The 13,541-nt window shown below is 40.6% G+C and overlaps 1 protein-coding gene across 1 annotated transcript in view; it reads right to left on the bottom strand.

Annotated features, from left to right (window-relative positions):
• Nucleotides 1-2,729: 2,729 nt before the first annotated feature.
• MET (MET proto-oncogene, receptor tyrosine kinase) overlaps nucleotides 2,730-13,541 on the bottom strand; it is an 81,101-nt gene continuing 70,289 nt past the window's right edge. The window contains exons 18-20 of the mRNA XM_008705785.2: nucleotides 12,508-12,673; nucleotides 5,040-5,176; nucleotides 2,730-4,931 (exon numbers count right to left, since the gene is read on the bottom strand). Of these exons, the coding sequence (XP_008704007.1) occupies nucleotides 4,721-4,931; nucleotides 5,040-5,176; nucleotides 12,508-12,673 (514 nt within the window). The 3' untranslated portion in view covers nucleotides 2,730-4,720. The remainder of the gene's footprint in view (nucleotides 4,932-5,039; nucleotides 5,177-12,507; nucleotides 12,674-13,541) is intronic.

The following is a 13,541-nucleotide window of genomic DNA, read 5'->3' on the forward strand; positions in this document are numbered from 1 at the left end:
ATGCCAAAAGCAATGGCAACAAAAGCAAAAATAAATAAGTGGGCTTACCTCAAACTAAAAAGCTTCTGCACAGCAGTGCCTGGGTGGCTCAGTTAGTTGAGTTGGTTCTTGATTTCGGCTCAGGTCATGATCTCAGGGTCTTGAGATTTAGCCCTGTGTTGGGCTCTGTGCTGAGCATGGAGCCTGCTTGGGATTCTCTCTCTCTTTCTCCACCCCTCCGCAGCTTGCGCGCATGCACACACACACACACACACACACACGCACACATACACACACACACTCTTTCTCTCTTTCAAAAATAAGCAAATAAATACATGAGAGAATAAATAAATACATAGCTTCTGCACAGCAAAGGAAGCCACCAACAAAAAAAAGGGCAAGCTATGGAAAGGGGGAAAATATTTGCAAATCATGTATCTGATAAGGGGTTAATATGCAAAATATATAATGAATTCAACCATTCAACAGCAAAAAAAAAAAAAAAAAAAGACTAAAAAATGGGCAGGGGATCTGAATAGACATTTTTCCAAAGATACATAGATGGCCAACAAGACACATGAAAAGATGCTCAACATCACTAATAATCAGGGAGACACAAATCAAAACCATAACGAGATATCACCTTACACATGTTAGAAGAGCTATTATCAAAAAGACAAGAATAACAGGTGTTGATAAGGACATGGAGAAAAGGGAACCCTTGTGCATTGCTGGTGGGAATGTAAATTGGAAAACAGTATGGAAGTTCTTAAAAAAATTGAAAATAGAACTACCATTTGATTCAGTAACTTCACTTCTGGGTGAAAGGAAAGGGAAGGGAAAAAGGGAAAGGGGAAAGGGGAAAAAACCCCAGTACTCAAAAGAGATATATGCATGTTCATTGCAGTATTATACACAAAAGCCAAGATATAGAAACCACCTAAGTGCCCACTGATGGATGAATGGATAAAGAAAATGTGGTATAGATACAATGGACTATTATTCAGCCACAAAAAAAGCAAATCTTGCCACTTGCCACAACATGGATGGACCTTAAGGGTATTATACTAAGAGAAGTAAGTCAGATAGAGGACAAATACCATATGATCTCGCTTGTATGTGGCATCTCTAAAAATAAAAAAAGTCACAAAAACAAAAGAACAAAAAAAACCAAGCTCATAGATTTGGAGAATAGATTCATGGTAGCCAGAGGTGGGAGATAGGATTGGGAGAAATGGGTGAAGGAGGTCCAAAGATACAAACTTCCACTTATAAACTGTGATGCTTCTTCAAGATAGTTTACAGATCTAAGAAATGCATAGTTAAACTAGGCATTAATTGTGTCATTTTGTTTGTCTCTTCCATTAAATTCCTTGGGGTGGGAGGGACTGTATTCTTAAATCACCATTACCTAGTATATGTGCTTGACATTTGTAGCTGCTCAATAAATATTAGTTGAATTAAATGAAATATGATCAGTTTCTTTTATATAATGCTAACTTGTTTCTTGAACCAAATTGGGTAGGTTATGATGTAAGACATCTGCAAACATTCGATGTGCTTTTCTAGGTTGTATATTCCTTCCCCTATTTCTTTAAGGATGCTGTGTAGGTCAGAAAGAGCAAAAATATAATCGATGCCTACACTGTGAAGTGAAAAATAGTGTAATTAAAAATTCAGAGCATCAGGGTGGCTCAGTCAGTTGGGTGTTCGACTCTTGATTTCAGCTCAGGTCTTGATCTCGGGGTCGTGAATTCAAGCCCTGTGTTAGGCTCCCCACTGGGCATGGAGCCTACTTAAAAAAAAAAATTCAGAGCATCAAGCAAAATTTTGTAAAGGAATATCCTTTCATCCCTCTCTCCCGACAAAGGTCCTCCCGTCCCCATGTCATTGTTCACCAAATATCATGCAAGCTGCATAGGTAAGAACTGCATCTGTGGTGGTTTAAGGTGATTAAGGATAGGAAAATTTGGTTTCAGGTCAGCAATTATTTCAGAATCTACTAAGTGCCAGATACTAGGAATATAGAGATGACAGGTTCTTGCCCTTCAGGGAATGGAGTCTGACTGAATTTCTTATAGAGGTGCATTTCTTGGCTGGGAGTGAGTTTGGCTGTGTACAAGAAATGAATTCTCTCTCATTAAGGATCAGCCCCCACTGTATTTTGCAGGCACCGATTTAATTTTGGGTCTTTTTTGAAATCAGATTGCTCCAAAGTGCCACATGATTTTTAGATGACTGAAATATCACCTCTGAATTCCCTTACCATTCCAAGAATATTCATGGAGATAACCTGAAGTTATGTTCTCTAGCAGCTGGGGGCCCCTGAATGGTGGGAAACTTTGTAGATAGAAAGAGTAGTTTTAAGGGGGTAAGAAGGCCTCTCTCTTCCAACACCCAACAAGATATCTCTCTGCCAACTATGGGTTTTCAGCTTTATTGTCATGGCTTCTGGTCCAAGGCTGCACCTTGTTGGAGAAGAGCATCATGCTAAAGGAGGAGATAGGTGCTCTAGCAGTTGAAACATAGAGAAATGTGAGTAATTTGGCAACTCGGGGCAAACCACTCTTAGACAGAGACTACCTGAGATTCAAGGATGCAAATTCCTTTAAGCTGCCCAGGAATCAACCCAGGTTCTCATATATGGATGATCTTGATGCAGCCAGATGAAATCAATCTTAGACTTCCTCTGTCATTATGTAAATGGAATAGGTAATCAAGCATGACTAACAATAACCGACTCTCAGTAACAAGATGATACATTATTTTAATGGTATGATTTATCAAAACAACAACTATTAACATACAAAGTACCATTCTGCTCAACCGCAGGTATAAGCAACGACAAGTATCTAACTCTTAGAAGAACCACTTATTCTCACAATCTGCCCAAACACATTAACCTAAGAACATGTTTATAAATAGCAAACATGATTTTCACATTGCAGCTTTCTCAAGCATATATACAGGTGTGTAGTCTTGTTGATGGGTTGTTTCCACATGCTCTTTCTGCTCTTGATGTATCCTCTGGATAGTAGTAGAGACATTTGTTTCTGAAGATTTTTTTTTTTTTTGTTACCCACCATTTGCAATATTTGTGCATTAGTATGACTCTTTACTCTTCTGACACAGCATTTAAATTGGAATATATCTCTACCGTACATTTCCTTGTGTCTTCTGGTAAATTCCACCACTGTCAAAGAGTTTAGGTTGTTATCACTCTCTTGCAACATCAGCCCAGCTCTACTATTGGGCTTCCGTGTAACACACCCTCTTTAGAGCTTGCTGTGTTAACCCTTGGCTTCAAGTCCTGGTGATGTAATGAGGGTGGGGTGTACTGGCAATCAGTACATTTCCTTATCACTATTTACAGCCATTGAGAACTATGCTTTTACTAATCCAAGTCTGACATACCTTTTCTGAAATGTTCACAGTGCAGTATTTTTGTGGCCTAACAAAAGTTTTCTTATATCATTAAAAATAAACATTTTTATAAAAATATAATACTTTAAATGTGTACATTGACAAAAACAGAGTATCCTGTGCCACATGCACTATACAGTAGTAAGCACAAAATCCCTTGGAACAAAACATTACAAAAGTCCTGCCCAGAAGAGCTGTTCATCCAGGTGAAATGGCCAGAACTCTCAATTGCTTTTATTTCCCCTTAAAATATGTTTTGCTTCACACAAAGCATGTCCAAATGAAAAACTGGACTCCCAGAAAGTTTTATTACCTCCAATTGTTTGTGGGGTGGGAAGCTGCCACCTGAGAAAGAGGCTAGTATTTCCAGTCCATCGATCCTTTCTTTGCCCTACATGAGCCATGATAGGAACCAATGAACCTTTTAGTCAGATGTATTCTGCTTTAACAACATGCTGAGTTACCTTTAAAAAACACTTACCACAAATCACTTATTTTATTTTCAGAGTTGTCATAAAAAAAAAAAATACAGACAAACCGTCTAAATGTCCACAATCATTAGAACAGTATAATTCTCAGTTGATTTCTAAATGACAACTAAATATTTCATTGTGACTAAGCTATTTTATGAGAACCTTCTTAATGTCATCTATGTACAATATGTAAATTCCCTATTAATTTATAAGCACATTTCATGTCCTGCCATTTTGAAATGTTCACTGCATTGTCTATGGATATTTTTCCATTAAAAGGAATGTGGTACAAAAATTTAAAAGGGAATGTTTGCCTAATGGGCAAATGACAATATCAGTAATAAAAAATGTTAGTGACCATACAACACATGAAAGTTCTTTGAAACACTTTCATTCTAAATGAGTGGCTTGGTACTGGAGCCACATCTGTCCCGGACTTTAAGATTTCTTCTGAATTTTCTGTGATCAAGAAGCCCTCAAAATTCATTGCCTCCGTTCCTCATATGAAATCCTGTAGGATCCTGATTTTTAAACATTTCAACCTAGAATCCAGGTTTTGGCCTGAAGGCACAGGAGCGTCATCACAGCTGTGGGATTGCTGTTGGTCACTGGCCTATGGGACAAAGCTTCTGGCTCTGATGCTCTGTCAGCTGAGAAATTCCTTAGACTCCACTCATTTTAAATAGCAATATAAAGTCCTATAATAGTGCAATCTTGGCAAAAGCAAAAAATATCTGGTGCCCTTTCAATGGCCAGGCAGTGAAAAAAAAATTGAACAAGTGTAGACTATTGTTTGGAAAGTTCTATGATGTTTCTCAGAAGGGGGCTGGTGAGGTATCCATCCGTCATGTGTCCCCCTCGCCGTCAATGTTATCTTGTGATGACAGCAGAGAAGGGTATGGAGCCACACATTTGACATTCACATAAGTAGCGTTCACATGGACATAGTGCTCCCCAATAAAAGTAGAGAATATTGCTGATATCCTGGAGACCAGTTCAGAAAAAGATGGGCGCAGTTCAGCTTTAGGGTGCCAGCATTTGAGCATCACTTCATATCTATTTCAAAAAGGAAGAAATGCCATGAGAGACTTCGTGAAGGCAAGCATTTCAGTAAAAGTAAAGAATACAGTAATGACAGAAGATTCTGTCGAAATTTCTACTTACAAGGGATCTGGGCAGTATTCGGGTTGTAGGAGCCTTCTGCCTTGCAACAAGTAAACTGTTATATCAAAGGTGTTGACGTCAGGATAAGGTGGTGCTCCTCTTGTCATCAGTTCCCAGAGGAGCACACCAAAGGACCACTAGTCAAACAATGGAAGGGAGAATCCAGGTGAGGACTGTGACCGTATGAACATGAAAGGTGATCAGTAGGTCTTGATAACTAAATTTGGCTTAGCATATTCAATACTATTGCTTGTTCGGGCAAAAATTTCCTTAAAGGTAATTAGTAAGCTATACATTTTATGATTTTTTAAAAAAAGATTTTATTTATTTGACACAGAGAGAGAGAGACAGGCAGTGACAGAGGGAACACAAGCAGGGGGAGTGGGAGAGGAAGAAGCAGGCTCCCAGTGGAGGAGCCCGATGCGGGGCTCGATCCCAGGACTCCGGGATCACGGCCTGAGCCAAAGGCAGATGCTTAACAACTGAGCCACCCAGGCACCCCTATACATTTTATGATTATACCAGAATTGGATAAATTTTAGATTATAAATAAATGTAAAGTTTTTAAAAAGAATATCTGAAGTCCACACGATGATTATGATTTCATCTACAGTTAGTACAGTACGGTTTCCAGGTTCTTATAGGGTTAAAATATTAACATATTTTCTATCTTTCTCTTTTCCAATAGTTTCACCACAATTTTTTGTTATTCACAAAAGAATATAAAGGAAACTTTCCAAGATTTAAATTCATTGGATTTCCAAATGAATGTAAATACTCTTTAAGAAATGTAACCATAAACAAAAAAACAAAGAAACAAAAAAGAAATGTAACCACGTATAACTGTTAATGTTAAAAGGCAAACTCTAAGTCCATGTAAGTAGAAATCCATATTAAAAATCAGAAGTGATAAAACTGCTAGGCAAGAAGGTTCTCTATTGAAAACTAATTTCAATAAAATAAATGTAATTTAAAAATGCTGAAGTACAAGATTGATATAAAACAGCTGTATCAGTACTTTGTAGGAATATTGTAGGGATACAGAGAGGTTAAGTGACCTGCTAGAAATTCCTCCAATAAATCTGATTTCACAGGGGTATAAACATTTAAGAGTTCTTGACTCTTGGGTCTTACTTAGTCTACTAAACTACACTAAATATACAATTTCTTGATTTAAAGCTACTCGGAATACACTAGGTCATACATATTATCTTCCCCTGGATGTGTGCCAAGGTGAGATGACACAAAGAGAGTAATTCGGCATGTGCGGGTCACTGCTGGCCAAAGACCCTGGAAATCAGCTTTTCCTTAGCAACGCATCTAGGCCACTCACAGACTAAGAAGCACATGGGGGTTGAAATGAGGCCCTGAAAAAAAAAGATGTTTGGAGGGAAAGCAGAACACAGACCATACAGGCAGAGCAGGAAAATAGAACATTGAGAAGCAGGTGCAGCTTGCAGCACTCAGCCAGGAAAATAAAGCATGTCCAACTTAACACTGCTACAGTCCAAAAGAAACTAGGCAGATACTATAGTTGCTAAGACAAATGTCCATTAATGGCGCTTTCCCTTTGCCCAAGCGCAGGGACCCTTTAAGGCCACTGACTGCCTTGATCTAAATAGAGAAAACACTCTTTCCCAGGTGGGAGCTAGATAACTTTGCTGTCCCCCGCAGCTTCTCAAAATTGACGTTTCCAAAGACTGAGTATCTTATGAGTCACAACTCATAGACAACTTCATTGTGTTAACCTTTAAGTTCCAGAATTTGCATTAAAGTTTAAATCAATTTGACAAGTTATCTACCGACACTTGGTGCACAATTAGGTGACTGTCCAAGTTACTAGATGGGCCTAAGGTTGATTTAACAGAATTAAGAGGATTACACAACCCACTGTCACACAGAATAGTAAGACAGAATAAATAATATAGAGCAGTAATAGAAAAGAGGTACAAATGCTGTGAAAAGTAGAAGAGATAATAGTGGGGTCCTGAGAAAGGCTTCAGGAAGAAAGCGACAGTAAAGCAGATTTTGAAGAACAGGGAGCATTTGTTTTCCAGGTACACAGAATGTGAGGGCAAGAAGAGTATTCTGGATGGAGGGAATGGGCCCAGCGGTGAGAGTACTTGTGTGTTTTTTTGAACCATATAAGAACAATAGGTCACTCTGCTTGATGTGTGGAGTAGATGGGGGGGGGCAAGGGATAGATAAGGTTGAAATGACACCATGCTGTGGGGGTTTGTGAGAGTTGAAAGTGGGTTAAGCTGAAATGGATGAGACATGCAGTTGAACTCCAGGGGATGCACCTGTAAACGCTATGCTTTAGACAAATAGGAGAAGCGGATTCACATACGGAGACCAGCTGGGGCGGGAGGTGGTTTCTGAACAGGAGTAGGTGAGAGGCGCTACTGCATCTGGGCAACACGGAGCCCAATGAGACTGAACTCCCAAATTAGGGTGGTGGGAAAGAGCATATATCATACAATAAGCCAGGAACGGCCCTCATGTCCTTTAAAAAAAGATTATTTCATTTAATCCTTATAACAACCCTGTAATGTAATTGGTTTTGTAGATGCTTTAAGGATTAGGAAGCCAATGTTTTGAGAGGCTGAGTACTTGTCTGTGATTAGGTCTCCTAACCCAAGCTGAGGCTATAGGTTGGTCTAGAGGCAAATTCACAAAAATGGGGTCAGAGTTGGGTAAATTTCTGAGGAATTATAGGACTTGGGCAATGGCTAGGAATCAGAGGAGGGTTGGAGGACTTAGGGGACAGGAGTGGTGAGAGGGACGCAGCTTCCAGGAAAAGCACAGTACTGCCTACATTCCAAATTCCCTGGAACAGCTTAGGACTGAGAAGATAGTGGGGACAGGGGCAGTGAAGGAGGAGAATGAGGCTAACCTAGAAGAGAGCGGCTGGGGGTGAGGGTAGCAAGCGGGAGGGAGAGAAAAAAGGAAGAGGAGGAGAAAGAGGAAAAGAGGAAGGGAGGGAGGAAGGGAAGAGAAGGGGAGAGAGAGAGAAAGAGAAAGCGAGAAGGGGAGGGAGAAAGAGAGGGAGAGGTAGGTTCACAATGCCTGTGCATTAGGAATGATGGAAAGAAGTCAGATTTAGTTCCTAGACAGGAGAGCTCTGTGTGCATGGCCCAGCTCTTCTGAATATCTGAGCACCAGCAGTGAGCTCATCTGAAGAATCTCTGCCTAACTTTATCAAAGGTGAAGATCAAAGCAGTTATTAGACAGGAAAGGCCATTAAAAGCCATAAAAAGCGATAGAAAGGGACACAGCTAAGGTGAGCAAGGAATGGAGACAGCCAGATTTGAGCATGTTCACCCTTTATGTAGCACAACACAGTATCTTTCAGCAAGAGGGAGAGAGACATAGCACTTCGTATCTACAGAAGCCTACGTAAATTTCTAGTCAAGTATCTGAGTGACAGTTGCTGTCTGAGAAGTGTTGGCTTCCGTGCTGTGTGTAATGTGTGTGTGGGGTTGTCAAAAAGCTCAGAATCCCAACTCTTGCCTTGCACGTTCAAGATTCATCAGGTTCTTTGCTTTGTTTTGTTTTAAAAGCTTTGCTGAGATAATTTATGTATCATAAAACTCGACATTTTTTAGGTGAGTCAGTGATATTTAGTGTATTTGTGCAGGGATAGTCACAATTCACTTTTTTAAAAAGGTTTATTTATTTATTTGAGAGAGCGAGAGAGACCACACAAGCAGGGGGAGGGGCAGAGGGAGAGGGAGAGAACCTCAAACAGGCTCCCCGCTGAGCATGGATCCAGAGGCAGGGCTGGATCTCATGACCCTGAGATCATGACCTGAGTGGAAATCAAGAGTTGGCTGCTTAACTGACAGAGCCAGCAAAGCAGCCCCACAATTCAGTTTTTTATTTTTTTATTTTTATTTATTTTTTTATTTAAGATTATTTATTTATTTGACAGAGAGAAAGGCAGCGAGAGAGGGAACACAAGCAGGGGGAGTGGGAGAGGGAGAAGCAGGCTTCCCGCTTAGCAGGGAGCCCGATGCGGGGCTCGATCCCAGAATGCTGGGATCATGATCTGAGCTGAAGGCAGACGCTTAACGACTGAGCCACCCAGGCGCCCCTAACAATTCAGTTTTCAGATCACTTCCAACACCCCAGAAATTTCCCCATGCCTCTCTGTAGTCAATCTTTGCTTCTGCCCTCAGTCACAGGCAACCACTGATCTATATTTTGTGTCTCTAGCTTTGCCTTTTTCTAGAAATTTCATATAAATTGAATCATTCACTATACAATCTTTTGAGTCTGTCTTCTTCTGCTGGACCTAATATTTTTGAGGTTTATCCATGTTGCAGCAGGCATTAGCAAGCAATTCCTTTATAGTGCTGAATGCTATTATTCCATTGTATGGAAATGTTTTGCTTATCCATTCACCAGTTGATGGACATTAGGATTGCTCCTGGTTTTTTTCCTATTATGAATAATACTACTGTGAACATTTCTGTACAAGTCTTTGTGTGGACATATGTTCCCATGTGCTTATTGCTAGCTATTCACACATCTCTTTGGTAAAAGGTCTATTCACATCTTTTGTCTATTTGAAAAAATTGAGTTACTTTGTCTTATTGAGTTGTAAGAGTTGGTCTGGTTCTTAATGGCAGACTAACAATCTGGATGGAATATATGGTCTTTGAGGACAGGTTAATTCTCCCTACCTTATGCCTTCACCTGCCATCATCACTAACATGTTCCCAGCCTACCTTTATAGCACTCATTTCTTTCATTTCTTTCAGGATCAAAATCCCAGGCATTATGCTCTAGCATGTACTATTACATCCTCTTATTAATCTTATTCACCCCAAAGTCCCATCCCTCCACCATGTTCTGTAACACATTTATTAAAAACAAACTCCTAGTCACTCTCAACCTCGTCTTTAATGTCTCCCCTACTTCCTCAGGAACTGAAACTCTGCTTTCACTCGAAGACCACAGTGTCTTTGAAACCTGCTGACTCACAGGGAGGAGGGTAGATGACTTCTCGCTTCCCAATGCCACACTCAGATCTCTGTCCCGTCATCTCTGAATAGCTGCCAACCCTTTCTCTTTTGAAGTCTATGCCCTCCATTAATATTATTTTTTGTCTACCTTGTTTGCTGATATCGCCAGTTTACATTTTTTTTCCTTTTCAGTTGTTATTTTCAAGGACTGAAAATTCATGTTTCTCTACCTCTACACATCACGGTCCTCTGTACTTACAATGTGCAAATAGAGTGAGTACTCTCTCTCCCATTCAACACCCAGGCTCCTCAGCCCACTCTAGACCTCCAAATCATTCAAATCACTCAGCTTTCAACACTGTTTTTGTATGCTGTGTAGCAGTGGACCCTGATGACCATACCCCATTTCTTCCTGAAACTTTTTCTTCCTCTGGCTCTCATGACAGCCTCTTCTAGTAGGTCTCCTACCTCTCTGCTTTTCTCCCTCATTTCCTATGTGTAGGTTCTCCTGAGTAATTGTTTTTGGACTCTAAAAAGTCTATTTTTTAGAGTCTTGACCTCTGCTATAGACTGAACTGTGGACCCTCTATCCCCATTCATATGTTGAAATTCTAATTCCTAGTGTGGTGGTATTAGGAGGTGGGGCCTCTGGGAGGTAATTAACTTAGATGAAGGTGGAGCTGTCCTGATGGCACTGGTGCCCTCATGAGAGGAGACACCCGGGAGCTTACTCTTGCTCTTTCTCCTGCATGAGGACACGGTGCAAGCCAGAAAGAGAGCTCTCGCCAGAACCCGACCATACGGCACCCTGATCTCACACTTCCAGCCTCTAGAACTGTGAGAAATAAATGTCTATTGTTTAAGCCACCCAGTCTGTGGTATTTTCTTATGGCAGCCCGAGTTGAATAAGATAACTAACGAGGTTGTACAAGCTTCAGATCCACATTTTCAAATGCCTGATGGGCCTTTCTGCCTGGATGTCTTACCCCCAAGTCAAACTCAGTATGTTCAAGCCTCAACTGGTATTTCTCCTCCTCAAACAACTTTTACTCCTTTGCTTCACATATGTGTTATTACACTAGCATATAACTTTGGTCATCTTTGACTTTTATCAACTTCTTGTTAAATATTGTTGTTATTACCTCTGAGATGCCTTTCCTTCCATCTCTTTTACAGTTTCTGTATTATTTCAAGTTCTACCTCAAAGCTCATCTTCCTGCATCTACTCCTCTCACAACACCTTACAGAATAAAGAAAGACTGTAGTGTTATCTGATTACATTTTAATGTTTCTACATGGCCAGAGAAGGAATTCCAGACTCCCTAGTTTGCTTTCCAAGAACCTCTATGACCTAGTATGAATATGGTTTTCCCAGTTTATCCTCAGAACTTCCCTCTGTGCCTTCTATTTTTGCCAAATAACCCACTGCTTACTGTTTCCTTAGAACTTTAAAGATGCATACGTTCCTGCCCCTTTGCCTCACCTGGACTGGTATTCATTTCACTGCCCACTCTATCCTCCTTTAAGGCCTATACCAAGCACCACCTCCTCCACCAGGTAGAAGGGAAGTAAGGAATCTGGCTGCCCAGGTGAGGGTCTCTCCTACACTCAGGACTCAGTGCACACCTTTTTGAAGCTTGTTCTAGGAGAGGATGACCTTTGTAGATAAAGAAGGGCACATTTCTTTCTTTCTTTTTCTTTTCTTTTTTTTTCTTAAAGATTTAACTTATTTATTTGACAGAGAGAGACAGCCGCCAGCGAGAGAGGGAACACAAGCAGGGAGAATGGGAGAGGAAAAAGCAGGCTCCCAGCGGAGAACCCTGATGCGGGGCTTGATCCCAGAATGCCGGGATCATGCCCTGAGCCGAAGGCAGACGCTTAATGACTGAACCACCCAGTTGCCCCAAGAAAGGCACATTTCTAGATTTTTGTTTTTTTTTAAAGCAGGCTTCATGCCCAACATGAGGCTTGAACTCACCACCCAACCCTGAGATTAAGAGTCACATGCTCTACCGACTGAGCCAGCCAGGCACCAAGAAGGACGTTTCTAGCTGAGTGCAGGGATAATGCCCTCACTGCTAGGCTTGTCTCAGGTACAGCTTTCAGATTTCTCAAGGCGGAATTCAGCTGCCTTTGAGCGATGAGTGGCTGGACTAATTCCAGTCTGCTCTGTGTGACCATTATTGATAGACATGCCTTCTCTTCTCTGCTGAGCCAAAGTTGCTGAAGGACAGAGTTCAGGCCTGGTTCAGCCTGGGGCTTCCTAAGGACCTAGCATGGTGCCCTGCCAGACAAATGTTTTTGATAACATTCATTTTGAATGAATTTATGAAAACAAGGTATGGGTTAGAAAATCAAGGTCATTTATACTTATGAAGAACTGAAATTATTGGTGTTGAAGGTTTCCTTTTTTGAAAAAATTAAATAGCCATAAAACTACTAAGAATGTTGGGTAAGAAAGTAGAAGAGGAGAAGGTCAGGGATGATCAGTACATTACCACATCTGACTTGGTGGTAAACTTCTGAGTTTGCAGACTTTCTAAAGCCATCCACTTCACGGGCAGCTTGGCACCTGTTTTGTTGTGTACACTATAGTATTCTTTATCATACATGTCTCTGGCAAGACCAAAATCAGCAACCTTGACAGTGAATTTTTCATCCAGCCTATGGAAAGAACAAAAATTATTACTGGTGGCTGAGACAGAATACTTTACAGTGATGCTGAGTATCTGTAACTCAGAACAAGGACTTCGTATTTGAAATCCATAACTTCCGCAGAGTGGGCTTCATCTGGCCTCTACTGACTAACGCTAAATTACAATGGAATTCTTGAATAAAAATGCTCGACATATATTATAGATTCAACAGGCCAAGGAAAGAGATCAATGAATGATGTGGCATAAGAAAATCCCTTTTGCTTTAATGGTAATAAGGTTGTTTCCCCTCCCAGCTTTCCTTTGTTGCTAAGTCGAGTATGCCAACTGACTACCCCAAGCAATCACAGGTCTCCAATTGTTATTTTACTAGTAATACTCAGCTTTAGCAGGGAGCTATGACAGAGGACTGTTATTCTACCTTTTCTTTCTCAAATGGGATAGGTTATTACATAAAACTCATTTTTCCCACCAGTGAGGTAACAGAGAAATAGGATGTACAGTAAAGCCTCTAACAAAAACAGCAAGGCTTAACAAAAATCAATTTCCGCTATCTGAGGCTAAGTATCCTTTGTTTAAGCTGGCTTTTATGTTGTTACATTGACCAAAACCAAGGTAGGAAATTAATAGCACAGCTCTCTCATTCACACATACCATAAGTCATGAATCAGTGCTATGTGAGGAAAGCACTGAATCCATTACAAACTGTTGACTGTTGAATTATACAGCCCAGGCAGCCAGACACAAATAAAGCTCTTTGTATATTCATTCCCAAATACCATTTTTGGTAGGGCTTCTGCAGGCTGACTTCAAATCCAGTCTTAGGAAGTTGCAATATGTTGGTATTTGTGTTACCAGCCCTCTCCTTTTCACTGTAA

This window comes from Ursus maritimus, unplaced genomic scaffold (assembly GCF_017311325.1).
Source record: "Ursus maritimus isolate PB19 unplaced genomic scaffold, ASM1731132v1 scaffold_3, whole genome shotgun sequence".
Taxonomy (NCBI): Eukaryota; Metazoa; Chordata; class Mammalia; order Carnivora; family Ursidae; genus Ursus; species Ursus maritimus.